Source organism: Thamnophis elegans, unplaced genomic scaffold (genome assembly GCF_009769535.1).
Source record: "Thamnophis elegans isolate rThaEle1 unplaced genomic scaffold, rThaEle1.pri scaffold_59_arrow_ctg1, whole genome shotgun sequence".
NCBI classification, from domain to species: Eukaryota; Metazoa; Chordata; class Lepidosauria; order Squamata; family Colubridae; genus Thamnophis; species Thamnophis elegans.
In genome coordinates this window covers 449,693-475,636 of record NW_022473899.1, presented here as the reverse complement: position 1 = coordinate 475,636, position 25,944 = coordinate 449,693, and the positions used below count along the sequence as shown (strand labels likewise).

At 45.7% G+C, this 25,944-nt stretch overlaps 2 protein-coding genes across 3 annotated transcripts in view; both read left to right on the top strand.

Moving 5' to 3' along the window:
* Positions 1-1,792: 1,792 nt before the first annotated feature.
* LOC116523600 (rano class II histocompatibility antigen, A beta chain-like) lies at positions 1,793-21,052 on the top strand. Of its 2 annotated transcripts, XM_032238714.1 has the most exons (6): positions 1,793-1,983; positions 3,870-4,157; positions 18,981-19,262; positions 19,414-19,527; positions 19,766-19,789; positions 20,858-21,052. In XM_032238714.1, the coding sequence occupies exons 1-6, from the start codon at positions 1,899-1,901 to the stop codon at positions 20,869-20,871; spliced, it is 807 nt and encodes a 268-aa protein (XP_032094605.1). In that variant the 5' UTR covers positions 1,793-1,898; the 3' UTR covers positions 20,872-21,052. The 2 variants fall into 2 exon arrangements, with proteins under 2 accessions (XP_032094605.1, XP_032094606.1); XM_032238715.1 differs by lacking the exon at positions 19,766-19,789.
* A 1,930-nt stretch (positions 21,053-22,982) lies between these two features.
* Positions 22,983-25,944, top strand: part of KIFC1 (kinesin family member C1) — a 7,371-nt gene continuing 4,409 nt past the window's right edge. Inside the window, 1 exon segment of the mRNA XM_032238722.1 lies at positions 22,983-23,002. Within this exon segment, the coding sequence (XP_032094613.1) occupies positions 22,983-23,002 (20 nt within the window).

Below are 25,944 nucleotides of genomic sequence, written 5' to 3'. Positions count from 1 at the left end.
AGGAGAACGGAGAGGGACTCCACCCCTTTCCCCGAAGGTAGCCGAGGTGGGGGTCGCAGCCAGGCCCCTCTCTCGGTCGCCCTCCCCCAGTGCCTGGGTGGGAGGGGGCTGCCTGGAAAGAGGAAGGGAAGGAAAAGCGAAAGCGAAAGAGGGAAAGTGAGGCATTTTCAGCCCTGAATCCCCAGAAGGAAAAAGATCCATTTGAGCAAAAGGATTTTGGCTTCTTCAGAAACTTCACTTTTTCTTCTGAATCTCAAATTTGAGGCTTTGGAGGTCAGGCAAGAGGGGAGCTTCCGTCCCTTCTGGGGGAGCCCCTGAATTTGGGGAGGAGACCAAGAACCCCCCATCACCCCCCCCATAATCCCCCATTGCTTAATCGGGGCCTGGAGGGAGAGGGGGAAGTGAGGGAGGATATTGGGGGAACTGGCTCCTCTTTGTGAAAGGGGCTGGAACCCCCCCCCCCTTTGAAGGGATCTTGAGGGGCTGCAGGGGAGGACATTTTGGGATTCCCCCCCCCCTCTTTCTTTCCTCCCCCCCCCCCGACACCCTCCCCCAGCAAGTCTCCCTTCCTCTCTGGGACTGAGAGAATCCCCTTTCCTCCCTCCAGGGAGCATCTTCCTCCAGTCTCTCGCGGAAGACCCCCAGCCACCCTCCCTTCTTCCGTGGGACCTTCCTCCTTTTATATCGGCTTGGAGCGATGGGCCCTGGAGTCCCTCCTGACAGCCTTCCTCCTCCTCCCCCTCCCCCTCACAGCCCATTTCCTGGCCCAGACGAAGGACGAGGGCCGCTTCCTCAACGGGACGCAGCGGCTGCGGTTCCTCTTCAGACGCTTCTACCCCCCAAAATGGGGGGAGGGGGGTTTCTGCGAAAGAAAGAAAGAGAGAAAGAGAGGGAGGAAGGGAGGGGAAAGGCGAAAGGGAGGAAGGACCTCAAACCTGGCACTAGACGCAGCTCCAGAGGATACCTTGAAAGAACACAGCAGTCCAGGGCTGGAAGGTCATCTAGTCCAACCCCCTCCTCCAGCAAGACATTGTTAAAGTGACTTTCGGTCTTTTGACACCCCCCCTCAGTGACATGACTCCCCACCACGCCACGCCCACAGAAACGGTAGGGAAAAAAATTAGATTTTACCACTGGATCCCTACGGAGATTCCCCCGTGAAGGGGGAGGGGCTGGGGAGAGGACCCGGCTGGATCAGGAGGGATCCCTGCAGATCCTCTCCGCCTCTTCCTGCCTGGACTGTCAGCTGAGGGTTTTCCTGGCTTCACTCGGATTGGGGTGAGTGTGGGACCCCGCAAGTCTTGGCTGGCTGCGCCTCCCCCCTTATCACCCGGAGTAGCTGCTGGGGGCTCCTTCCTTCCATACAGAGCTGTGCCGGGGGGGGGAGCCCAGAAGGAGCCGTCGAGCTCTGGATCCACTCTGCCCTTCTGGAGTCTCCGCAGCTCCAGCCTAGGCTCCCTCTGGGCGCTGGGGGAACTAAAAGGACATCTAGTCCACCCTCCAGGCGCACAAAGAAAGGGAGATTGGATGAGAATCATGGGGCTGGGGGCGCAAAAGGAAGTCCACTCTCCCCTCCTGAGCTGGCGTGAAACAGCCCCCTCGAATGCAGCCCCCCCCACTGAAATTACCCCCCCCCCTTCCTACTTTCTCCGCTTCCCTCTCTGCGCCGAACTAAGTCTTCTATCGGGTGAAGTCAAGGGAGGCTCTGCCCGGAGACCGATGACGCTGCAGAAGGGAGGATTCCCATTGGTCCTTCTGCTCCTTTTGGACACTCCCAAGGCCGAAGTCCGAGGAAAACTCCTCCTCCCCCCAATCCAGACCCTCCGATTCCGCCTCTGGGGCTGGAGGCTTCGGCGTCTTTCTCCTCTGTCTTTGGGGGCGCTTGTGGGGCGGCATCCATGGCTTTTGCTGGGCTCCCCCTGATGCTGCTGGTGGGGGCGCTGGCCCGGATCCCCGGAAGCGAAGGGGGGAAGGAGACCCCCGGTAAGGAGGGGGCTGGGCGGGGGAGGAGGGGGTTTGGGTGTGGATGAGGTTGGGAAAGACCCCCGGAGGGGGAAGGAAACTGCTGGGTCTCCAGAGCCTCCAACAGCCTCGATCTCTGCGTGGTCTCCTCCCCCTTCCTCCCCAATTCCCCCCCTCACAGGAGAACGGAGAGGGACCCCACCCCTTTCCCCGATGGTAGCCGAGGTGGGGGTCGCAGCCAGGCGCCTCTCTCGGTAGTCCTCCCCCAGTGCCTGGGTGGGAGGGGGCTGCCTGGAAAGAGGAAGGGAAGGGAAAGCGAAAGCGAAAGAGGGAAAGTGAGGCATTTTCAGCCCTGAATCCCCAGAAGGAAAAAGATCCATTTGAGCAAAAGGATTTTGGCTTCTTCAGGAACTTCACTTTTTCTTCTGAATCTCAAATTTGAGGCTTTGGAGGCCAGGCAAGAGGGGAGCTTCCGTCCCTTCTGGGGGAGACCCTAAATTTGGGAAGGAGACCAAGGACCCCCCACCCCCCATAATCTCCCATGGCTCCATTGGTACCTGGAGGGGGAGGGGGGAAGTGAGAGAAGGGGATTTGGGGGCTCTGAGTCGCTCCTCTCAATGGGCTCTCAAAAACTCCCCTTTGTGAAGGGGGCTGGAGACCCTTTTTTTTTTTTTTTTAAATTAATATTTGTATGCCGTCCTTTTCCCTGAGGGGACTCAGGGCGGCTCACACAAAATCAGGGGAGGGGAAAACAAACATTGACAAAGAAACATATAGTAAAATAGTCAGCAACATACATTCATCATTCGGGAGGGGCAACTATCCTTGTCCCCAGGCCTGACGGGCTAGCCAGTTCTTAAGGGCTGTGCGGAAGGCCTGGACGGTGGAGAGGGTACGAATCTCCACGGGGAGCTCGTTCCAAAGGGTCGGGGCTACTACTGAGAAGGCCCTCCTCCTTGTAGTTGCCAGCCGACACTGGCTGGCCGATGGAATACGGAGGAGGCCTAATCTATGTGATCTTATTGGTCGCAGGGAGGTAATTGGCAGAAGGCGGTCTCTCAAGTATCCAGATCCACTACCATGTAGGGCTTTATGGGTGACTAGTAGCACCTTGAAGCGCATCCGGAGATCGACAGGTAGCCAGCGCAGCTCGCGGAGGATAGGTGTTATGTGGGTGAACCGAGGTGCACCCACAATCACTCGCGCGGCCGCGTTCTGTACTAGCTGAAGTCGCCGGATGCTCTTCAAGGGCAGCCCCATGTAGAGCACATTGCAGTATTCCAGCCTAGAGGCTCTTTGAGAGGCTCTTGGGGGAGGGTGCATGGGGTCTTTATGGGGAGGGTGATAGGAAACAGGTGTGATCCCCGAGGATCCCCCCAAGGGAGGGAGTTGGGCTGAAGATCAGAGGGAAAGAGGGAAAGTTGGGGCGACCCAGGGAAGGTGGGGGTTGTAGGGCTGGGAGACCCCAGGAGTCTCAGTCTAGATGTCCTCATTGTGCCCCCTCCCCATGAGAGTGGGAGATATGGATATTACCTTCCCTCCAGCCCTCCCCCCCCATCATTCCTCCCCCTTTAGATCCAACGTTCCCTGCTCGACCAGCTGAGCTTCTGCCTGCCTTCTCCCCCCCTGGGAGGATGGAGGGGGTCCACCAGGAGGCTCCTCCCACCCCTCCCCTCCTTTCCTGCCCCCCACCCAGACCCCCTCCCGCCCAGTGAATCTGCTCCCCTCTGGGACTGAGAGGGTCCCCTTCCCTCCTCCAGGGGGCGTCCTACGCCTGTCTTTTCCGGAAGCTGCCCCGCCCCCCTCCCTTCCCGAGTAGATCCCCCCCTTTGCTAGTGGCTGGGAACGATGGGCGCTGGAGTCCCTCCTGACAGCCTTCCTCCTCCTCATCTTCCTCACCCTCGCAGCCCATTTCCTGCACCAGTGGAAGCACGAGTGCCGCTTCCTCAACGGGACGCAGCGGGCGAGGTTCCTATACAGGGAGTTCTACGACCGGCAGGAGATTCTCCGCTTCGACAGCCACCTCGGGAAGTTCGTGGCCCTCACGGAGTTGGGGAAGGTGGATGCGGAGCGTTTCAACAGCGATAAGCAGCTCCTGCCGACCATCAAGGCCGAAGTGGATTCCGTCTGCCGGCACAACTACGAGGTGAACAGCTACAAGACGTCCAAGGATAAACGCGCGATTGGCCGGAAAAGTGAGTCCGATGGGAAGGGGGAGTTTGGGAGAGGGAGGAGGAGAAGTTTGGGGGGAGGGAAGAGGGGGAGTTGGAGGGATGGAGGAGTTTGGGGGAGGGGAGATTTTTGGGAGAGGGGATGCGGGGACCCCCCTTTTCCTTCCCTTCCCTTGACGGAGACTCTCCCGGGTGAAGTTTCCTTCTTTAGTTCTTCTCCTCCTCCCTCCAATCCTCCCTCCGACCCTCATTCCCACAACTCCCCCTTTTCCTCCCAAATCTTCCCCTGCCCGGAATCTGGGATCCCCCCAAGAGATCAAACGTCTTCGTCCCCCGACTTTTAGAGCTCAGGAAATAAGTAGGTAAGTAAGTAAAATAAATAAATACATGACATTAAATCAACAAATTAAAATTGAATGAATAAATGAAAAATTAAAACTTAATAAAATAAACAAATAAAATATATACACAAATAATAAAAATACATAAATAATAAAATACATAAATAATAAAAAATACATAAATAATAAAATACATAAATAATAAAAAATACATAAATAATAAAATAAATGCATAAATAATAAAATAAATAAATAATAAAATATATTTATAAATGATAAAATATATACATAAATAATAAAATATATACACAAGTAATATAATAAACAAATTATAAACTAAATAAATTAATAAACTGGCGAAATGAAATAAATAATAAACTAAACAATGAAATATAAATCCATCCATCCAGATAGAATTTATAATCATGAATCCAAGCGGAATCAAACCGGAATCCTGGTCTGGCGTTTCCTCTGCCTTGAGCAGAAGCTGATTCAGAGGCTGAGAAATTCCATTCAGCTGATTTTGGGGGTCCGGGAGAAAAGCCCCCCTTGAAGCCCCCTTTTTGCCCACAGACTCGGCTTCCCCTGCAGCCCCATTGCTTCCGTCTTCCTTCCTGGGGAGGCTCCTGATTTGGGGGAGGGGAGAGTCCAAAACCCCCCACAAACCTTAAGACTGAATTTGGGGTCCCTGGATTGTTTGAGCGTCTCTTCCACATTCTTTGCAAACTGCCCAGATTTGTTTTCCTAATTTACATTCTCCGCCTAATAATAATAATAATTGTCCTTATTTCTATGGACTGTTGGGGGTTTCAGAGGCCAAACATGGTGGAAATGAAGGATTCCGGCTGCCCTTGTTGCCATCCGGCCTTTCCAGGGGGATTTTCCTCCTTTGATGGGAAGTGGGAAAAGGGAAGAATATCCTGAGTCTGAGCTTCCCATTGGGAGCCCAGGAGCTTCTCCAGAAATCATGTCTGACCACAGAGTGAAATCAGAGGTTTCTCCCCCATCAGAGGGAGAAAACCAGCCCCATCCTAAGAGAGAAAGGCCTTTGACGGGGAGATCCTGGGCTTTTCCTCCTTCCCTAAATTATTCCATATTTCAGGGGAACCGAAGGAGATTTTCTTCTCCACAGATTCCGTCTCATTCTCACTCCTAAATTCTTCACAGCAAAGCGAGGAGGAGGATCACATCCATGTAAGAGGATATCAGAATTAGGAAATGAATGAATAATATTCTCTCCTAATGTTAGTACCGCAGTCCGTCCCTGGAGGAAACGGCTTCTCCAGGGCGGCACCTGGGCACAACAATCAAGGGGGTCACCCACGAAGCCAATCCTAGAAAGAACTTGAGGACACGAGATCTCTCTGGGTGAAGTGACAAGTTTATTATGTAGCAAAGCTGAATATATAAACTTTCATACACAAATGAGGTTTGCAAACATTACAAATGTCATTGGTTACAATTTATGCATCTAGACCAATAACAGAATTAATAACTGCGTGCTTCCTAAGTTTCACGTGTGCCCTACTTTAGCGTTTTTCCAAGCAAGTACAAAACAAGCAAATTCTACAGGTGTCAAGAACATTTTGTGGTCGGCTATATCCGTCCTGTGTGGCTAGATGTGCAGACTTTGCAAGTCCTACCTAGCTACCTGTCTAAACCATTTCCTATAGAAGGCCTGCTGCCAGGTGCGGCCTAGCAAAGGCCTGCTAACAGCAAAATACAGTGGAGGCAAGAAAGGAAAGGCATTCTCAGAGTAATAGGATAGCAACATCTCCTCCTTTCTTTTTTATTATCTTTTTGTCAAAAAGACTCTTCCTCTTCATCTACCAGGGCTAATCACAGCATTCTACACATAAACCAATAAAAAATCACATCATGGCAAAGGGGGAATAGACAGTTACAGCACAGCATAGGGGGGGAGAAAGGGCATGTGTGGGAGTTGCTGGCTCACATAGTTCATGTTACATGAGGCTGCATAATGAGTCCTGGCCGTTTAGGCCGGAAGGATGTTTCTGGTGCGATGTTTTTGCATCCCTGTGTATGTGTGTTTCAGACAGCAGAAACTGCCCTGCACACACACACCCGGAATGAATTTTTTGTTAAAAGGCAGCGTCTCCCTCTTCATCGCTGGGCATGCGGAAGGGATCTTTCCCCATGAAGGGGTTGACTGTTCATGTAACTCCATGTGGTTGACAATGTGAATATTCTTCTGTGGAACCAAGCTAGAGTATATTCTTACACATAGTGAATAAAGAGGGTACACATTGAATACAGCAACACAACAGTATCAGCAAAGCAACAAGGGTTATAACGGTCTTGGAAACATTTCCCAACCAGTTAAAATTTGGTAACCAAGAGGTCATCCAATCCTACCAGGAGTCCAAGGCTTTGTATGTTTGTCCAACTGTTTGAACGGTATCATGTAATTTTTCCACACTGGTTTCAATTTGTCCGGACTGGTTCAAATAATGACAACAGGTAGCATTCAACCAAACACATAGTAGGGGGATCTGCGGCGAAAGACAGGGCAGCCGGTCGGGGGAGTGGAGGGTGGAGGGTGCTCTGCTCTGTGTTCCAGGTCAGAGACAGAGACAGCCTCAAGCTGTGGTTCCTGTTGGTTGGTCATGGTCAGGCTGCTTCTGTGTTTGTGTAGGTGGTTGTATAGGTGGTTTTGGCAAATATGGTCTTACGTGCCGTCCTGGGATCCAAAGAACTTTGTCTTTTAATTGGATTGCAGCGTAGTTCCTTTCCCGGGTCAGCAGGTCAGCAGGTCCTCGCCACGTCAAGTCAGGCAAGCAGTGATAGCAGACAGGTGGACGGGAGGTGTCTGCAGTAGGTGGAGCTGCAAAATGACGAGTTGCTGCCGAGGATGGTGGGCTGCCGGTGTGTTGCACTGCTGGGAGGCCAGGGGGCATTTTCCCTATTGCCAATATATCTGTCCAGGGCATGTTTTAATATCTGGTTGGCGCGCTCAGCCAACGCCTGACCCTGGCTGTTATAAGGAATGCCAAATTTCTCTTTTGGGCGTCCCAGCGATGCAATGGTCCGAATTGAATGATTAATAACATGTTTGGTGGTTTCACCCCTTTGGGGGGATGCCATAATGTAGCCTGAACACGTATCAATGGAAACATGTAAATATTTCCAAGGAGCAAATGGAGGATAACATGCATTTGCCAAATTTGGCAACACTCTGTCCCTCAGGGATTAACTCCCATAGGGAGAGGGTTTGCCTGCTGGCTACAGGTGGGGCATAGTTGAATAATTGCTGATGCCTCATTTGCAGTAATGCCAAATGGTTTTATGAGCGCTTTTTTATTCTGGTGAAAGTAAGAGTGGCTATCCCAAGGTGTGATAGCAGAACAAACATTGACATGGGGTGGGGGGGCTGATGCCGCAGCGTCAGCAACATCATTGCCCTCCTGGAGAGGCCCAGGGAAAGGCTGATGACTTCAGATATGGGAGACATGGAAAAAATAACAGCAAGAGGAGACAAGACCTTATAAAGTGAGAAACAGAGACAAAAGTTGTGAATCAACAGAAGAAGAGAGATAAGACTCACACAAAGAAGTTATAATCTGAGTCACATAAAGACTAGCAAGAATTAAGTTAAACGGTTATTTGTCAAATAACTGAAAGGCCAAGATGGAAGTGGCCAATTCATCTCTTTGAGCAGATTTTTGTGGCTCTGTGAGCTGGGTGTGCCATGTACCATCCTCCTGCCAGGCACATGCTCCCATCGGCAAAGACAGTTATAGCGTCTTTGATAGAAAAAAGCTGTTGAAGGAGGCTTCCACTGGAGTGGAAGGGCTTTTGTAATTAGGGCTGCAAAAAGGGTGGGTATCTGAGAAATAGTGGACAAGTGTCTGAGATTTTTCAGCACTCTAAAAGGGAGGGCTTCATAGACGGGAGCACCAGCGCCCGTTAAGTCAACGGGAAAAGCAGAAAGAAGTTCCAGATCATCTGGGGTAAGAGAAGGATCGGCTCGGGCAGAAGCCAAACCACGGGCCACAGCACTGCCAGCCATAGTAGGGAGAGCGAGAGAGGATGCAAAATAAACGCCGGCAGGATCAGAAGAAGGAGGGGGAGATGATGTGAGCGAAATGTCAGAAACAGAAGGAGAGGGAGGGGGGAAAACAGAGGGAGAGGAGACAGACGGGACAAAACTTGAAGGGCGATCTAAATAAGGAGGCGGGGGAGTAAGATCAGGGGGTTCTATGGGAAAATCAGGAGAAGGGTCAGAATAATGGAGTCTAAGAGCAGCAAGTGTGACTTTCCAAGTCAGGAGCATCGGAGTAGGAGCACGAGGTTCCTGATGGAGATATGTGCCTATTTTCACCCATGGTCCAGGTTTAAGGGAGCCACGGTGAGGATAGGAGGGGCAGTTTTGCCAAATGTGTATTAACAGTTGGCGTAATTCAGATTTGGTAGGAAAGACAAATTTCTTTGTTAATTGACTTTTAGAAGCTCTGAGAATCTGGCCAAGTTCTGAGCTACCTGCTCCTTAGACAGATCCGCCCCCATACTTACGAAAGATCAGTCGTTTCCACGAACGACGACGAGCGCGCGGGTAAGCGATGGGGTCTCAGGCACGCGGCGGCGAGGCTGCGTCGGTCCGGCAGAAAAAATCACGTCGGGGTCACCACTTGTTAGTACCGCAGTCCGTCCCTGGAGGAAACGGCTTCTCCAGGGCGGCACCTGGGCACAACAATATCACGTGGGGTCACCCACGAAGCTAATCCTAGAAAGAACTTGAGGACACGAGATCTCTCTGGGTGAAGTGACAAGTTTATTATGTAGCAAAGCTGAATATATAAACTTTCATACGCAAATGAGGTTTGCAAACATTACAAATGTCATTGGTTACAATTTATGCATCTAGACCAATAACAGAATTAATAACTGCGTGCTTCCTAAGTTTCACGTGTGCCCTACTTTAGCGTTTTTCCAAGCAAGTACAAAACAAGCGAATTCTACAGGTGTCAAGAACATTTTGTGGTCGGCTATATCCGTCCTGTGTGGCTAGATGTGCAGACTTTGCAAGTCCTACCTAGCTACCTGTCTAAACCATTTCCTATAGAAGGCCTGCTGCCAGGTGCGGCCTAGCAAAGGCCTGCTAACAGCAAAATACAGTGGAGGCAAGAAAGGAAAGGCATTCTCAGAGTAATAGGATAGCAACATCCTAATATTTGAGAGATTGTTTGAAATAGTTTTTACCACCAAAGAGAATGTTTTCCTGGAGATAATAATCCCCTGATTGATAATATTCAACATTTAATTATTTCTTACTATCAATTCAACATTCTTGTCATCTGGCACATTTGAAATAATTCTCATTCCAGCAATATTTACCATGGAAATTTCCTCCCTTCTGCTAATTTATCTAATGATTTTTTTATTACTCCTGAAAGTGCCTTTGTTCCGTTTCTTTTAATAAATATTCCGTGCATTTAGAGCAAATTGTTGTTCCGGCTGCAGTTCAGGAGACCTGAAATCACTGGATGTTTCTTGAGTCTCTTTGGGGGAATTTTCTCTTCCTTTTTCTTTGACTTCTGAGCTGACTTTCCTCTCCGGAGATCCGGGCGTCTCCTTCCCCCGAGGGGCCAAAGCTTTTCTCTGGCCACCAAGAGAGGCTCTCAACAAAGACAGGTAGAGAATTAGGAGGATGGAAGAAGATATTCAACTTTTGTCAGTAAATATTAAGGGTTTAAATTCGCCAACAAAAAGAAAGCATATCTTGGCAAAATTAACAAAACAAAAGGCAGATATAATAGGCTTACAGGAAACACGCATTAAAAAACAAGATATAAAATACCTGGAATGTCCTAAATTAGGAAAATTATATGCAGCATCAGCAGAAGAAAAGAGAGAAGGGATAGCGATATATGTTAAGGATGGGATAAAGACAAATTTAATTTATGCAGACCCAAAGGGAAGAATATTAATGATAGAGATATGGATAAATAAAAAATCAATACTACTGGTAGCAATATAAGCCCCAAACGAAAATCAGAAGGACTTTTATAAAAAATTACATTAAAAAATTAGAGAAATTGGAGTGAGGAATATCTGCATAATAGGAGATTAAAATGCCATAGTAGACAGTAAAAAAGATTACATAAGTGACAAAAAAACTAAAAATAAAGAAATACTATTACCAACAACCTGTTTTGAGATGATGGAGGAATTAAACTTGATAGATATTTGGAAAAAAATGGAACCAGAAAAAAAACAATTTACTTTTTATTCCAACCCACACCAATCTTGGTCACGGATTGACATGGCATGGATGAATGGAGAAATTGGGGCAGAAATACATACAATTGAAATATTACCAAATACTTGGGCAGATCACAACCCCATTAAAATAATCTGGAAAGGGGGGAAAAAAGACTAGGCGAAGATGGATGTTAAATCTGCAAATATTAAAAGAAAAAGAATTTATTCAAAAATATAGAAACAAATTGGAGTTATTCCTTAAGGAAAACACAAAAGAACAGACATCTATACAAAATTTATGGGACACCATGAAAGGTTATTCCCGTGGAATTATTATAACGTATTCAGCAAAAAGAAATAAAGAAAAATGGGCACAACAGAAGTTATTAGAGGAGGAAATAAAAAATTTAGAAATAAAATTTCAAAATAAGCCACAAAGTGACAAAATTAGAAAGGATTGGATTAATTAGCAAAACATAAATTAAATATATTAGACCAGGAAGAAATGGTGAAGGGCCTAAAACTAACAAAACAAAACTTCTTTGAGCAAGCAAATAAACCGGGGAGGTGGCTGTCATAGAGATTGAGGAAAGAAAGAGAAAAAGAAAGATTAATATATCAACTTCAAGAGGAAACTGGTGAACTACAACATACAATGGAAGGGAAGAAAAAGATTGCATACAAGTACTTTGAGAATCTGTATAAAGGGGAATAAGTAGATGGAAAACAAATAAAAGAATATTTAAATGGAGAAGAAACCCCGACAATAGCAGAAGATATGAAAGAAATGTTGTCAAAAAAAATAATAACAAAACTAGAATTGAAACAGGCGATTCAGAAACAGAAAAATAATAAAATGCCAGGCCCAGGTGGATTCCCAGCAGAATGGTACAAAATAACAGATGAATTGAAGGAATCGATAGAACCTTTGATGCTGGAGATGTATAATGAAGCACCGATGAAAGCAAAAATACCAGACTCATGGAGGGAACATTACATTAATATTTAAAGACGGTGCAGATAAAAAACAGATTCAAAACTATAGGCCAATCTCGTTGTTGATTGCCGTCTATAAAGTATTCACAACAATAATAGCGGAGAGATTGAAAAAACTATTAAATGGCTATGTACATCCAGACCAAAATGGATTTCTCCCAACAAGACAAATCAGGAATAACACTGGAATAATAGCAGATATTTTAGGGTACTATGAGGCGCATCCAGAGAAACAAGTGGCCCTCGTCTTTCTGGAAGCACAGAAGGCATTTGACAATTTAAATTGGGAATTCATGATACAACAAATTAAGAATATGAAATTAGGGGACCAATTTGAAAGATTAATAGAAACAATATATCCACCCAAAGGGCAAATATATTACTAAATGGGGAAAGTACAGAGACCTTTAAAATAATGAAAGGAGTAAGGCAGGGATGCCCACTATCACCTCTGCTCTTCATCCTGACGCTTGGAAGTCTTTCAATAAGAATTAGACAAAATTCGGAGATAAGAGGAACTAAAATTTAAAAAGAGGAATATAAAATCCAGGCCTTTGCAGACGATTTGGTATTCATTATAGAAGACCCACTAGAAACAGGAAACAGCTTAATGCAAGAACTAGGAAAATATGGAGATGTAGCAGGGTTAAAGATTAATAGAGAAAAGACTAAAATGATAACTAAAAATTTGAAGGAAGAACAAAATAAAGAATTAGAAAGAATAATAGCACTGCAAGTGACAAAGAAAGTTAAATATCTTGGAATATGGCTAACTGCAAAGTGCTCAACTATAAATTATACAAAATTAGTGCAACAAATAAAAAAAGATCTAGAACTATGGGGGAAACTACAACTAATATTATTAGGGAAAAAAAGCAGCGATAAAAATGAATGTACTACCCAGACTATTATACCTATTTCAAACAATCCCCATAAAATTAGGATTATTTTTTTTTACTGACTTGAATAAGATTACATTAAAATTTATATGGCAAGGGAAGAAAGACAGGATAAAGTTGAAAGCTCTACAGGATGACAGAAGCAGAGGTGGTATGGGACTCCCGGACTGGGAGCTTTATTACAAAACAGCAGCACTAACATGGATCAGGGACTGGATAAATTAAAAAAATAAAAGAATACTAACATTAGAGGGCCACGATTTGCAAACGGGATGGCATTTTTTCTTATGGGAAGAGGGTAAAAAGAAACAAAAATACTTTCACAGACACTATATTAGAGATGCACTGATACACGTCTGGAATAAAATTAGAGAAAAACATTACATGAAAATACTTTCCACTATGGAAGCCATGACACATCCCAATACACGAGATCTATAGAAAATGGTTAGATGTAGTGAAATTTTAGGCAGCCAAGGTAGTGGATCTGCGTACTTGAGAGACCGCCTCCTGCCAATTACCTCCCTGCGACCTATAAGATCACATAGATTGGGCCTCCTCCGAATACCATCCGCCAGTCAGTGCTGACTGGCAACTACACGGAGGAGGGCCTTTTCAGTAGCAGCTCCGACCCTTTGGAACGATCTCCCCGTGGAGATTCGTACCCTCACCACCGTCCAGACCTTCCGCACAGCCCTCAAGACCTAAAGATCTTATCCCGTCAGGCCTGGGGATAAGATCCCAATCCGCCCCGCCCGAATGAAGAATGAATGTTGTGTACTATTTTACTCTTATGTATTGTTTTATGTTTATTGTTTATACCCCCCCTCCCTATTTTATGTAAGCCGCCCTGAGTCCCCGCGGGGAAAAGGGTGGCCTATAAATATTAATAAAATAAAATAAAATAAATAAAATAAATAAAAAACATCTGCTAACTACAGCTAGAATAGGATTTGCCCAATGCTGGAAACAAAATAATTCCCCCTCGGACGAATTAGTGATAAAAAAACCTTTGGATTGTGCAGAGATGGACAAATTAACAGTGAAATTAAAAGATAAAGAAGAGTCGGAATATTATGAAATTTGGAACAATTGGTACAAATGGCTGCAAAATAGGAACAAAATTAATTAAGCCAAAAAACAATATATATAAATATATATAGAACTGTGTATAAAGTGTGTAAATATAGAAGCGAAATATTATATACATGTACAGGTATATTGACATAACAATGTTGATGTAATGCTTGTAAGGTGTTGTAGAAGGGAAAAAATAATAAGAAAATCTGTCACAATAAATAAATAAATATTCCGTGCATTTAGAGCAAATTGTTGTTCCGGCTGCAGTTCAGGAGATCTGAAATCATTGGATGTTTCTTGAGTCTCTTTGGGGGAATTTTCTCTTCCTTTTTCTTTGGCTTCTGAGTTGACTTTCCTCTCCGGAGAGATCCGGGCGTCTCCTTCCCCCGAGGGGCCAAAGCTTTTCTCTGGCCACCAAGAGAGGCTCTCAGCCTTTCCTGAACTCTCCCCAAAATTAACTGAGCCTCGATTTCTCTGGGAAAAATCCCATCTGAGTCTTATGCTTGTTGTTCAGTGAACCCCAACAAAGGAGCATCTCACCAATTGCAATACTTTAACCCCAAACCTTCCAAAATTAGCATCGATTCTATGGGGGCTTGATCAGAAAGACAAATGTAACTCTGGGTCACATTTTTCACTGCATTCGGCATTAAACTTGATATTGAAAATAAAGCTTGAATATCACAGTGTGAGGCAGACAAAATGTATTGTGTGTTCCTGCTGTTTTAAACTGAGAGGTCTCCAAATGTGGATTGAATTAAATTCCTGGATGGACAGAAGGAGACAGTGGTGTCTCGGAGGAGGGTGGGGGTGTTTAAAAATAAAAAAATGGGACTTCTATTGGGTTTTGATCTGCCCCCATCTTTAGTTCTGAGTCTCCTCCACAAAATAAGAGAAAAGAGAGAAGCCTTGGAAATTAAAATGATTTAATAAATTAGGCCGATCCTGCGACATACCAATAAATGATTTAGCATGAACAGCTGATTGGTGGTTGGATCTGCCTTCTGGAATACGGCCTATCAGCTGTTCTAGGCTGCGGGGATCATCACCGCCCATCACCGCTGTCGCCCCCCATCACCACTACCACCTCTCACTGTATGTGTTTGTGTGTGTGTTTGAGAGAGGGGGGAGGGAGGGAGAGAGGGAGGAAGGAGGGGAAGGGAGAAGAAAAAGAAAAAGAAAGAAGGAAACTTATTTAGCAAAGGAGAAAAACAAATGCTGTCACTTTAAATCGGAATTGAGCATGCCTGGCTATGGAATTCTGGAGTTGAAGTCCACGAATCTAAAAAAATTGCTGCCTCACCAGCCATAAACCTCACCGCACGTCACTGCCATTGTCGCCTATCATTGCCTCTGCAAACTCCATTTTCAGAATCTGCGCGTCCCACTTTTAGCCTGTTCCAGACGGCAGTGATGGCCACCACTATCGCCGCCACCTGGAATGGGCCAAAAATGGAGAACGTGGAGGAAGAAAAACGGGTGCGCAGAGGCTGAAAATGGGATACGTGGAGTCCAAAAATGGGTGCGCGGAGAAAATGATAGGCAGTGATGATCCCTGCAGCCTGGAACAGCTGATAGGTGGAATTTCGGGAGATTTTTAAGGAGAGATTGGACAGCCTCTTGTCTGAAATATTACAGGGTTTCCTGCCTGAGCAGGGGGTTGGACTAGAAGACCTCCAAGGCCCCTTCCAACTCTGTTATTCTGTTATTCTGCTGTGTGATTTGCCGATTTTGATGATTCTTCTCTTTTTTTTTTTTTTAAATATGTTTTATTCATTTTTCACATTCCATTTGCAATCACTTATATACAGGGTATTTAGTATAAGAAAAGAAAAAAAGAAAAAGGGAATAAAACGAACAAATAAAAAGGAAACACAACTCATCATTCACAACCCCCACCTAACCCTTCCATCCTCCATACACCCCATCTACCCCCTCCAACTTTCCTTTCTCCCTCTAACACTCCCCTCCTACTTCCCTTTCCCCTCAAACCTTCCTTCTCCCCTTACTCCACAGACACCCTCCTTACTCCTTCCTTACTCCTCCCTCTTCTTTCCCTCTACCTCCCTCCTTGGTGTATGCCTTTATTCGAGTGTTGTTTGATCTGATAAAAGTAAAATGAACCAAGGAAAAAATAAAAATAAAAAAAAAATAAAAGAAAAAAAAAACCACCGTATATAAATACATTCTTGTTCTTATTAAGACTATGTTAACACCCCCCCACCCCCCCACCCCCACAAATCCCCATCCCCAATCCTCCCGACTTCCCAGGGCCCACACCTGGCACTACCTTCTGTCTAAAATATCTTGTATACATATGGATTAAAAAATAAAAGTAATATATCAAAAGAAAGAAAAACAGAAAAAAAAAGAAGAGAGAAAAGAAAAGAGAAAAAAAAAAAAAAAAAGAAACCACTCTTTGTGTTGATCTCAGCCCCCTATCTTTATCTATGCTTAAATAGTATAAATCATTCTATCTATATTTTATTCTCGTCTCTTACTTCTTTGCTATTTACCCCAACCTTCTGTAGACTCTCCCGTTCCTCTTCCTAAACCTCAAGATTTAAGCAACGTGGTTCATGCCACATATTCAAATATGACTTTACAGAAGAGTAATCAAACTTTCCCTTCTAGTAAAATTTAAACAGCGTAAATGATCTTTCTTAACCTCCTTTTCAAACAGTAATTCAAAATAATCTAGCCGAGCTTCCCCTCCTTAGTAAAATTAAGCAGCGTAGATCAAATATTACTTTACACAAAAATCAATTTCTATCTTAAGATAATTCCAACCGACTTTCTCTTCTAATAGGATTTAAATAACGTAGTTCATTCCACATGCATTTTACCCTCATCCCTTACTTGTCTGATATTTACCACTATCAAATTTATACTAGCATTTGTTTAAAATCTAACTCAAAGCAATTTCAACCAACTTTCCCTTCTAATAAAAGTTAAATAGCATGGATCATTCCACATATTCAGATAATACTTTCAGCAAGAGTCAGTTAACCTTCTGTTTTAAAATAGTCCCTTCTAACAAAATTTAAACAACATAAATCATTCCGCATTCTTTTTACACTTATCTTAAGATAATCCCAACCGGCTTTCTGTTCTAATAAGCCTTAAACGACATAAATCATTCCACATATATTTTACCCTCATCCCTTGCTTGTCTGATGTTTACCACTATCAAATTTATGCTAGCGTTAATTTAAAATTTAGGTCAAAGTAGTTTCACCCAGCTTTCCCTTCTAATAAGAATTAGTCCGCTTTTTCTACCGGAGAGAGGCTCAAACCCCCATTCAGTCCTCAACTTTGGCGAGTATTTTGAAATGTCTAAATTCTTGATCTCCGCTTTTCTGCTTCTCCGAGGGAGGAAGGGCTACCCCCTCCATCTTGCAACCACATGGCCTGCCGTTTGCCTTCTCCTTCCGCTTGTCTCTCCTCTCTTCCAAGCGAGTCAGGAAGTCCCGCCTTCAGAATCCTGCAATAGAAATCTTGAGCCTCCGAAACAGAGTTAAGACGAAATCTTTGATTCTCAAATGTAACCGTGATGCCGGCAGGGGCCTCCCATCTGTATCGAATCTGTTGACTCCTAAGCTCCTTAGTTAAAAAGGTGTAGTCCCTTCTTGCTTTCAGCATCTGGAAAGGAATATCTTTGAAGACAATCAGGTCCTGGCCTTCAACTCGGAGACTGTTATTATGAAGCTTTTGCACAATCGCATTTCTAGATTCTTTTGTAGAAAAATGTATAATTATGTCCCTCGGGAGCTGTCGCTGTTCCGCTATCAATGAGTTCTGGCGATAGATTTTCCGAATCTGCCAATCAAAGTTAAGTCCCGGGCTTCCCACCGCATAGCTAAAGGCTTCAGCGAAGGTCTGTTTCAAATTCTCTTGTTCCTTTTCACGGAATCCTCTGACTCTTATTGCAAATGCCTTCCTATTAAAATTTATCATCATGAGCTGTTCTTCATTGTCCCTAATTTTTTGTTGTAAAATTTGAATATTGGTAGTCAAATTAAAATTAGCCTTCTCCAAACTTTCCAATTTGTTCTCTATTTCAGCAGAATAATCTGACAGGGCAGACACGGCTGCAAACGTATTCGCCTTCATTTGATTAACTTTAGACTTTAAATCATCATATAATTCCAATACAAATTCCTTAATCTCTTGTTTAAAGGCATTAAACATTTTAAAGAAATATTCCTGTGTTAAAAATTCTCCAGTAGAGGGCATAGGAGACAAAGGCTGTGGTTCCAATAAAAATTCTTTAAATTCTTTAGACACATTTGTAGCAAGACGCTTCTTTGACCTGGGTGCCATAATAAATAAACAAGTAAGCAGCGCTTTGCTCCCCTCTATTTCCAAAGAAGAAGAGTTTATTTTGTTAAGGAGCGGTCTGCAGGAAGGTAAAACCGGCTAAGTACATCCACTATCAATCATCCACGGAGAGAAATCGCCATTTTGAAGTCCCTTTAGACAAAGAAGTCTCTAAGACAGATGGTGCTGGTATTTAAGATAGTAATAAAAACATAAATCTCACAGGGGTGGGACCCGCCCGTATCAATTCTAGCTTGAAAAAACTTTGTTTTGTCCTGGGGGGGGCTAGCCTGTCTGGGGCTGCCAAAAAAAAAGGCAGCGAGAAGAACTGGCTGGAGATAAAAGCTCTGCTCCGGCTGGATCTAATCTCTGTCCACAGCCAAAAAAAAGAAAGAGGCTGTGGCTTGCGAATAGACCCTCGCCTACAGAGCTACTCCCTGCCCCTTTTTTAGCCAAAAAGGGGTGCTATCTATGATCTTATTTAGATATACAGACCAGATCTCTGAGGAGGTCGGTGGAGCCCTCCTCGGCAACAGGCCACGCCCCCAGGAAGTCGATGATTCTTCCCTTTTGATGAGATCACCTGATCCCAACCGGGAAAGATTTAGGTTTCCCCATTTTTCGGGATCCCTTTTCATCTCTTCCTGCAATTTGCTTTGGAAGATGACTCCAAACACCGTCCCAGAGGTCTTTTCTCAGAAGGCAACTGGACTTTGTTTTTCCTTCAAGACATTTTGCTTCTCATCCAAGAAACTTCGATTTGGGCCCTCGGAACTGAAGAAACTTCTCGGATGAGAAGCGAAATGTCTTTTTTGGGGGGAAAAGCTCCTTTGGAACAACCATGACCTGGATTGACTGAGAATCTCCACAGAAACTCAAAACACGGAATATTTTTAAGAGAGAAAAGGAGTCTTGAACTAACCAACTTGGTCTTCTGTTCCGGGCCCTCCTGTGTCTCTCATGTGCCTCCTTCCCCTCCTTCCCTCCAGCCAAGCCCACCGTCACCATCTCGCCCACCAAGATGGAACCCGATTCCCCCAACACCATCCTCCTCTGCATTGCGACGGGATTTTACCCCGTGGAGATCGAGATCCAGTGGCTGAAGAACGGCCAGCCAGAGAAGGAGGGCGTGGCCTATGGGGAGGAGCTCCAGAACGGAGACTGGACCTACCAGCTCATGGTGATGCTGGAGACCCAGCCCCAGCGGGGGGACGTCTACACTTGCAAGGTGGAGCACGCCAGCCTGGAGGCCCCCATCACTGTCCAATGGGGTAAGCCCCTCCCCTCCTGCTCTGGGGACCCCATCCTATCCTGAGAAGGGGGAGAGACCCTCCTTGTCTGGGGAGAGTCAGAATGGACCCTCCTCCTGGGGAAAGGTGGGCCTGATCCTCCTGCTCAGGTGAGGCTCCTTCTCCTTCCCAGAGCCCCGTACCTCCAGCTCTGCCAAGAGCAAACTCTGGACAGGGATAATGGGAGCTGTGATAGGAGTCGCCTTCTTTTCGGTGGGGCTCTTCTCCTACCTGAAGGCCAAGAAAGGTGAGTCTGGGGGATGGATGAGAGGTTGTGGGGAGGGGACCATCTAGGGGAGGCCTCTCATCAAGCTCAGCAGGTGGCCAAGAGGGTCTCCTTGAGAAATATTTTTGTCAGCTTCTCTTGTTTGAGGGGCTATTAAGGGAAGATCATGCAACCTATTATGGGCTATCGAAGGGGAGGGGGACCCCCTGAGTCCCCGAGAACCATGAAGGGTCCTGATTGGGTCTTTTTCTCCTTCCAGCAATTCCCATCCAACCTCCTGCAGGTGAGTTTCTCCTCTTCCTCCCCCATCTGAAGTCCTGTGGATACAGCAAAGTTTTGAAATTTGGGGCAGCTTTTACTTACAGAGATCTGAAAAAGTATTGCAATCAAAAAGGGAAGCTAAAATCTTGCCCAGAATCTTTCCATGTTTTGGGGAATTGCAAAAGGGAAGGGAAGAAGGGGGCCATTCCTTCCCATTCCTCCCTCAAGGAGGAAGGACCCCAAGGTTTATATTCCCACATGCATTTTTTTAAGCAACCCACCCATTCAGTTAGGCTCACTGTGGAAGGGGGTTCCTGAGGGTATTCAGGCAGGGGGACAAATTCCACCCCTGTGGCTATTTTAAAAGGGGCGAGTCCAATGCTTCTATGCACTGTGGTGTTGAAGGCCACTTCAGCAAATGGCAGGAGATGTTCCCAGCTAAATTGCTGATAATTAACGTAGGATCTCAGGTATTGTTCTATCACTGCATTAGCTCGTCCCGCAGCTCCATTGGTGCTTGAATGGAAGGTGGAGCTAAGCCCTTGAGATGACCCTATCAACTTAATGAACTCCCTCCTAAACTTCACCATGAACTGGACTCCCCTCCCCCATCCGAGATGATCCTTCTTGGCACCCCATTCAGACTCATCTGGGTTCATTAGTTGGAACCTTGACAGGCTCCTCTTCCTGACACCCCCCCTTCTCCTTCTGAGAGTTGACACAATTTCTGGCCGAGTGACCCATCGCTCCGCCTTTTCCTGCCACCCCCTTTGTAGCCCCATCTTCTCTCTTCATATGGAAGGTTGCAGGGAGGGGGAGGGGGAATGTTCTCTTAATTAATTCTCTAATTAAGTCAGGGAGAATTCCAAAGTCCCCTGGAGATGAAATGGGGAGGAATCCTTCATCCATCCCAGCCTTTTCCTCCCTGCAATGGGCATATTCTCCCTCTATTTATCCCTCCCTATCAACCACCCCCCTGCAGTGTGGCCCTGCCTTGGAGTTGGGGGGTTAAAAGGGAAGATAAATATGATTTTTAAACTAAAGGTTTCTCTTTATATTCTAATTTTCCTCCCCATCTCTTTTTCTACAGCACTCATGAATTAATCCTGCTCTCTGATGCAAGAGGAAATTATTTCTTTAGTAGCTGATGATTCTTTGTTCTGTTTGCAATCTGTGAGAAAATGGAGGCTGAAGTTCACTTCAAGTGGAGAAATAGGAAATGTTGCAATCACTTCAATCAACAAAACATTGTTACAAGCAAGAGAAAAAAAGTTTCTAAGGCAGTCCAAAAAGTTTTTTAAAAGGTTTCTTAGGGCAATCTTGTGAAAGTAGAAAAAAGAACCTCACCAGATGGAAGGATTTCACTTCTTCTTTTCCTTCGGGAGCCGTCTCTGACTTTGTCAGCCTGGGGGTTGCCTGTTTGCTGCTGATTGGAAGCGCTTCCCTTGGGTCGATCTGGGACTTTGCAGTGTCCCTGCGACCAGCAAGGTTTTGTCTTGCTAGTCACCATCTCTTCGGGATGGTTTAGGTCCTGCCAGGCCGCCCAGGGGCAAAAGTGTCACCGGCAGATTCGGACTGTCGAGTCCGCATGATGTATCATTGTGATGTTGGCTCCTCCTCTGATCTTTTTTCCTCTATTTTATTTACTACCCTAATATTTTTTTTGGCTTAAACTAAAACTTTTTTATTTTAACAAACTTCTCCTTCTGTTTGTTATAAAATCATACTAAAGATACGTAAGGAAAAGATATAAAAATAGTTGAATCTGCCATTTGGAAGCCTGAGTCTGAAGGTTTTTTTTGAAACAATGTATCCTTTGTTCATTCCTATTTGACTTCAGTGACTTTGTCTGAAGGAAGGGTTGGAACTTGTTTATAAAACCTGATAAAGACTCAAGGGCACGAACAGTGTTTTGCAGGTGCTCTTGGAATATATTTTGGCAAGAGAAGGAAAAAGAAAGAAAAAGACAAGAACCCTTCTACTTTGAAAATCTCTTCAAAAAAAATTGACAGGCTAGAGTGGCAGTAATTATCAGATTCCTCTTTTTCTTTTTCTTTACATTTCTTTTTATTTGGAAAAATGGATCAAAATTCAGATGAAGAAAACTTAATAATCCAAAACATTCTGGCTGGACTTCAAAACATTTTAGAAGGATTTGAGAGATTTGATAAGAAATGGGACAGACTATGGGGTATCACAGCAAAAGATGATGGGGTTGGAGCCCCAGAAATTAAAGAAGAGAATGGAAATACAGAAAACAAAGAAAAGACGTTAGATGAACTCATTAATGGAGTAAATGTGAGTGAAAGCAGAAAGAAGGGAAGCTGGAAAAGTGACTTTGACAATTTGGAGCTTTATCCCGAATTCCAAGATGCAGGAGAACAAAAAAGAGCGAAAAGGATGGAGTTAAGAAGACAAATCTATCCAGAAATAAGATTGATAACCAAAGTTAAGCTTACCTTAATAACAATTCAAGGGCAACGAAACTACATGAGATCCTTCAAGCTACGAAGTGCGGAGAGAAGTTTTAAACTCTGAAAAGTTGCTAAAAAGAGAATTGACACAACTGCTGGCAAGATAGAAAGGACCATTTTGCTACTGGAAAGACACTGGTTGATAATGCTAGCCGATGATAAAAATTAGCTAACCTTTGATGATTAATAAGTAGGGATCTTAGTGTTTTGTATTTTCTAGACTGTTTTAGATTATCATTGAATGTTTATTTGTTAACATATAATTTACTATGATATTAATAATGAAATGATAACCTTAATTAGGATAAATAACCGGGCCACAAATTGTAAATTGAGATTTGGAGAAAAGATTTATAAACCTTATAAATTTTTCTTTAGATCTTGTTATGAAGGTGTATATAATTTGGATCAGAAGAGAGGAGATGTTATATAAACAGCAAACAATTGGTTTTTTTCTTTTAATTATAAGAAGAAGAAGGAAATATTAATGCATACTTTTGGTGATTATTAACTAGAAATGTCAATATCTTTTAGACTGTTTTAGATTTTAAATGGTTATTTTGTTAACACATATTAATAAATTTCTGTTTAGAGATGGTTATAAAGGTAAATCTCTTTCGGGCCTGTGGCGAGGAGAGGTGAAAAAATAAATAATCTTTAGCTAACTACAATAATAACAAAGAAAGGTTAATGGATAATATTTAATGATAGAAGCAGGTGCGATGTACTAGTAAAAGTAAAATGGACAGAAACGTCAATCTGTGAGTTTGGGGGAGGAAAAAAAAGGGAGAGGGAGTGTTAGATATCCTTTTAACCAACTTTTTTCTAGAATAAGTTATAAAGATTCATTGAGACTGGGGGGGAAAATGCCAGTAGGTGGCTGTGTCCTTAAAACCCTATTAAATGAAAATGGTGGTATAGTGATAGTAAAATATATAAATTCTAAAATGTACAATTTAAACTAAATGAAATATATGTGATTGTGGAAGAAACCCACGAAAAGTACCTGTAACCAATGGAGACGCTTTCTACAAGATGTAATGAAAGATGATTTTTTTGGTTTGTTTTCCTTTAATAAAAACAATAAAAACTTAATAAAAAAAAAAAAAAGAAGACGGACAGGCCTCCCATGCGGGCGTTTTCCAGCGACTGTTCCTGCCCGGGAGCTCCTACGGGGCGCAAACCTTCGCCAGGGCTGAGCTGCATCAAAGGGGGAGGCTCTTCCCCCGGCACAGGCCTGGCTCCGCTGAGCTGGCTCTGCTGAGTCCCGCCGGGATCTGAGCTGGAACCCGAAGGGAGAAGAAGGGAAGGGGGACCGGACTGGGGGCGCGGGAGGGGGAGGAGGGGGCTCCTGGTTGGAAGTCTGCGAGGTGAGAGGAGGAAAGAACGAAACCTTGTGCCAGAAGGGGAGGGGCTCCTGCTGCTCCTCTCCCCGAAGGCGGCTGAGCGCCCAAGATCAGAGAGGGGGGGAGGTGTGTGGGGGGGAGTAGGAGCCGGAACGGAGGCGAGGGGGGGGGGGAAGAGCGGCTCCCTGCTGACCCAATCGCGCAATCTGCTCTCCACCCCGAGAAGGCACGAGCCTCTCGCCTGCTTTTGCCATTCCGCGTCCTTCGCAGGGAACTGAGTGTCGGGAAGACCTCCAGCCCTTTTCTCGCGCTCTTCTCTTGCGCACGTGCAAGCGAAATACCCTCCTGGGACAGGATCAAGGGGGAGGGGACAACGACTCTCCTCCCGCTGTCGCCACTGCGCAATGAGGGGAGTAACTGGGGACGCAGCGCAGGGAAGCCAGGCTGCGCAGGAGACTCCTCAGCGCAAGATTCAAGTCAGCGCGAGCCGCGGTCCCCTCCGGGTTGGCTCAGGGAGGAGGGGAATGGGGAGCGGGAGCAGCTGGTTGTGTGCAGGGGGGGAAGAGCTCCGGTTCTCCTGCGCTGCACAGGGCTCTCCTTTCCTCTGGAGCTCTTCCCTCTCTGCATCCAGAGGCGGCGGCTCCGTCTCCTTCCTGAGCCAACACGAAGGGAACCGACTGGAGTCTGGCGCTGAGGAGTCTCCTGCCAGCGCAGCCAGCTATTCACTTCTCAGTGGCGGCAGTGGAAAGTGACGCTGTCCCTGCCGCCGTGATCCTGGCCCAGGAGGGTATTTTGCTTGTAGGTGCCAGAAAATGTTCCTTCTAATTTTTTTTCAGTGTGAGCAGAAAAGTATAGTGTTTGAGCGGCACATTTTCATGCCTGAGCACCTGAATTTTTTTCACAGATGTTACCTAAGACAACAATGAAATCAGTATTATTTGAAACTCAAAGTTATGTTTATTCAAGGTACATGCTTAATTAAAAGTGTTATATAATATCAGTATCACTTAACAACGCTCCTGCTTAGCAACCAAAATGTTGGCTCAGAAACTCTGGCATTGAAGCACACAAGTCTTAAAGCTGTCAAGTTACAAGATCCTTGCACCCCTAACCCTTTAGGGAAAAAAAACCCCAGGGGTCTTCAAACCTGACAGCTTTAAGACTTGTGGACTTCAACTCCCAGAATTCCTCTCCAGTCATGTTGCAGCGATGTCATCGGCATGGATCTGCTCCATCTTTGGTTTTTTTCACAGGGGGCAGGGCTGCCGCTGAAGATGCCGACGAGCCCCCGCCACCACTAGAATAACTGGGGCTGCCTCCTCCGCCGCCGCCAACAGCACCACCACGTTTGCTGCCCAGCGCTGCAGCTGAGGAGAAGCTGCCAAAGCTCCCGCTGGCGCCCCTGCCCATGGCAGCGGCGGCGCTGCCTCCCCCTCCACCCGGAGCATCTCAGCTGGGCTCCGGGTTACCCCTGCCGCCGCCTCCACCTCCGCCACCTTCCTATTAGCTCCCGCAGCCTCATGGCTCCTCAAAAGCATGGCAGAGGAGGAAGGGGGAGGGATAATGCAGAGGCCAGCTCAGGTGCTCCCCGTGGAGGGAGAGGCACCACTGCCACGGGCGGGGGTGCTAACGGGAGCTTTGGCGGCTTCACCTCAGTCGCAGCATTGGGTGGTAAATCCGGCAGTGCTGTTGGAGGAGGAGGAGGCGGCAACAGATATTCTGGTGGCGGCGGGGGCTTTGGGGGTTCATTTCAGCCGCAGAGCAGGGTGCAAGCGAATTGCTTTGCTGAACACGGGGCGACTGATGCTAGTCTGAGCGGCTGAAGCCAGTGCAAACTACCGTCAGTCGCTCCGTGCACATCAAAACAAATCTGGGGAGGTCCTTTGCGAGCGGCCAGTTCTAGCCGCCTGCAAAGGACTTCCCCGTGTTTGCTTTGCTGAACACGGGGTGACTGATGGTAATGAGTGGCGCAGCCGATGCCCAGGAGGTCCTAGGAGACCAGCTGTGCCGCATAAGCTCCTGCTGCCATCCCCGTGCCCGTTCCAACCCTAGATTTTCTGAGGCTCCTGTGCGGCAGTTAGAAACTGCTGCGCGGGGTTTTCTTGCCACATGCACGGCCGTGCACCCGCGCACCTTAGAGGGAACAGTGGTGCATAGCAAGACTTGAAGATGTAGACCCCGTTCACTTGTTGGCCATTGGGAGCGTTGCAAGACTTGAAGATGTAGCCGCAGTTCACTTGTCGGCCACTAGGGTGTGTTGCTTAATTTGGCGATGTAGGCGCAGTACACTTGTTGGCCACTAGGGTACGTTGCAAGACTTGAAGATGTAGCAGCAATTCACTTCTCAGCCACTAAGG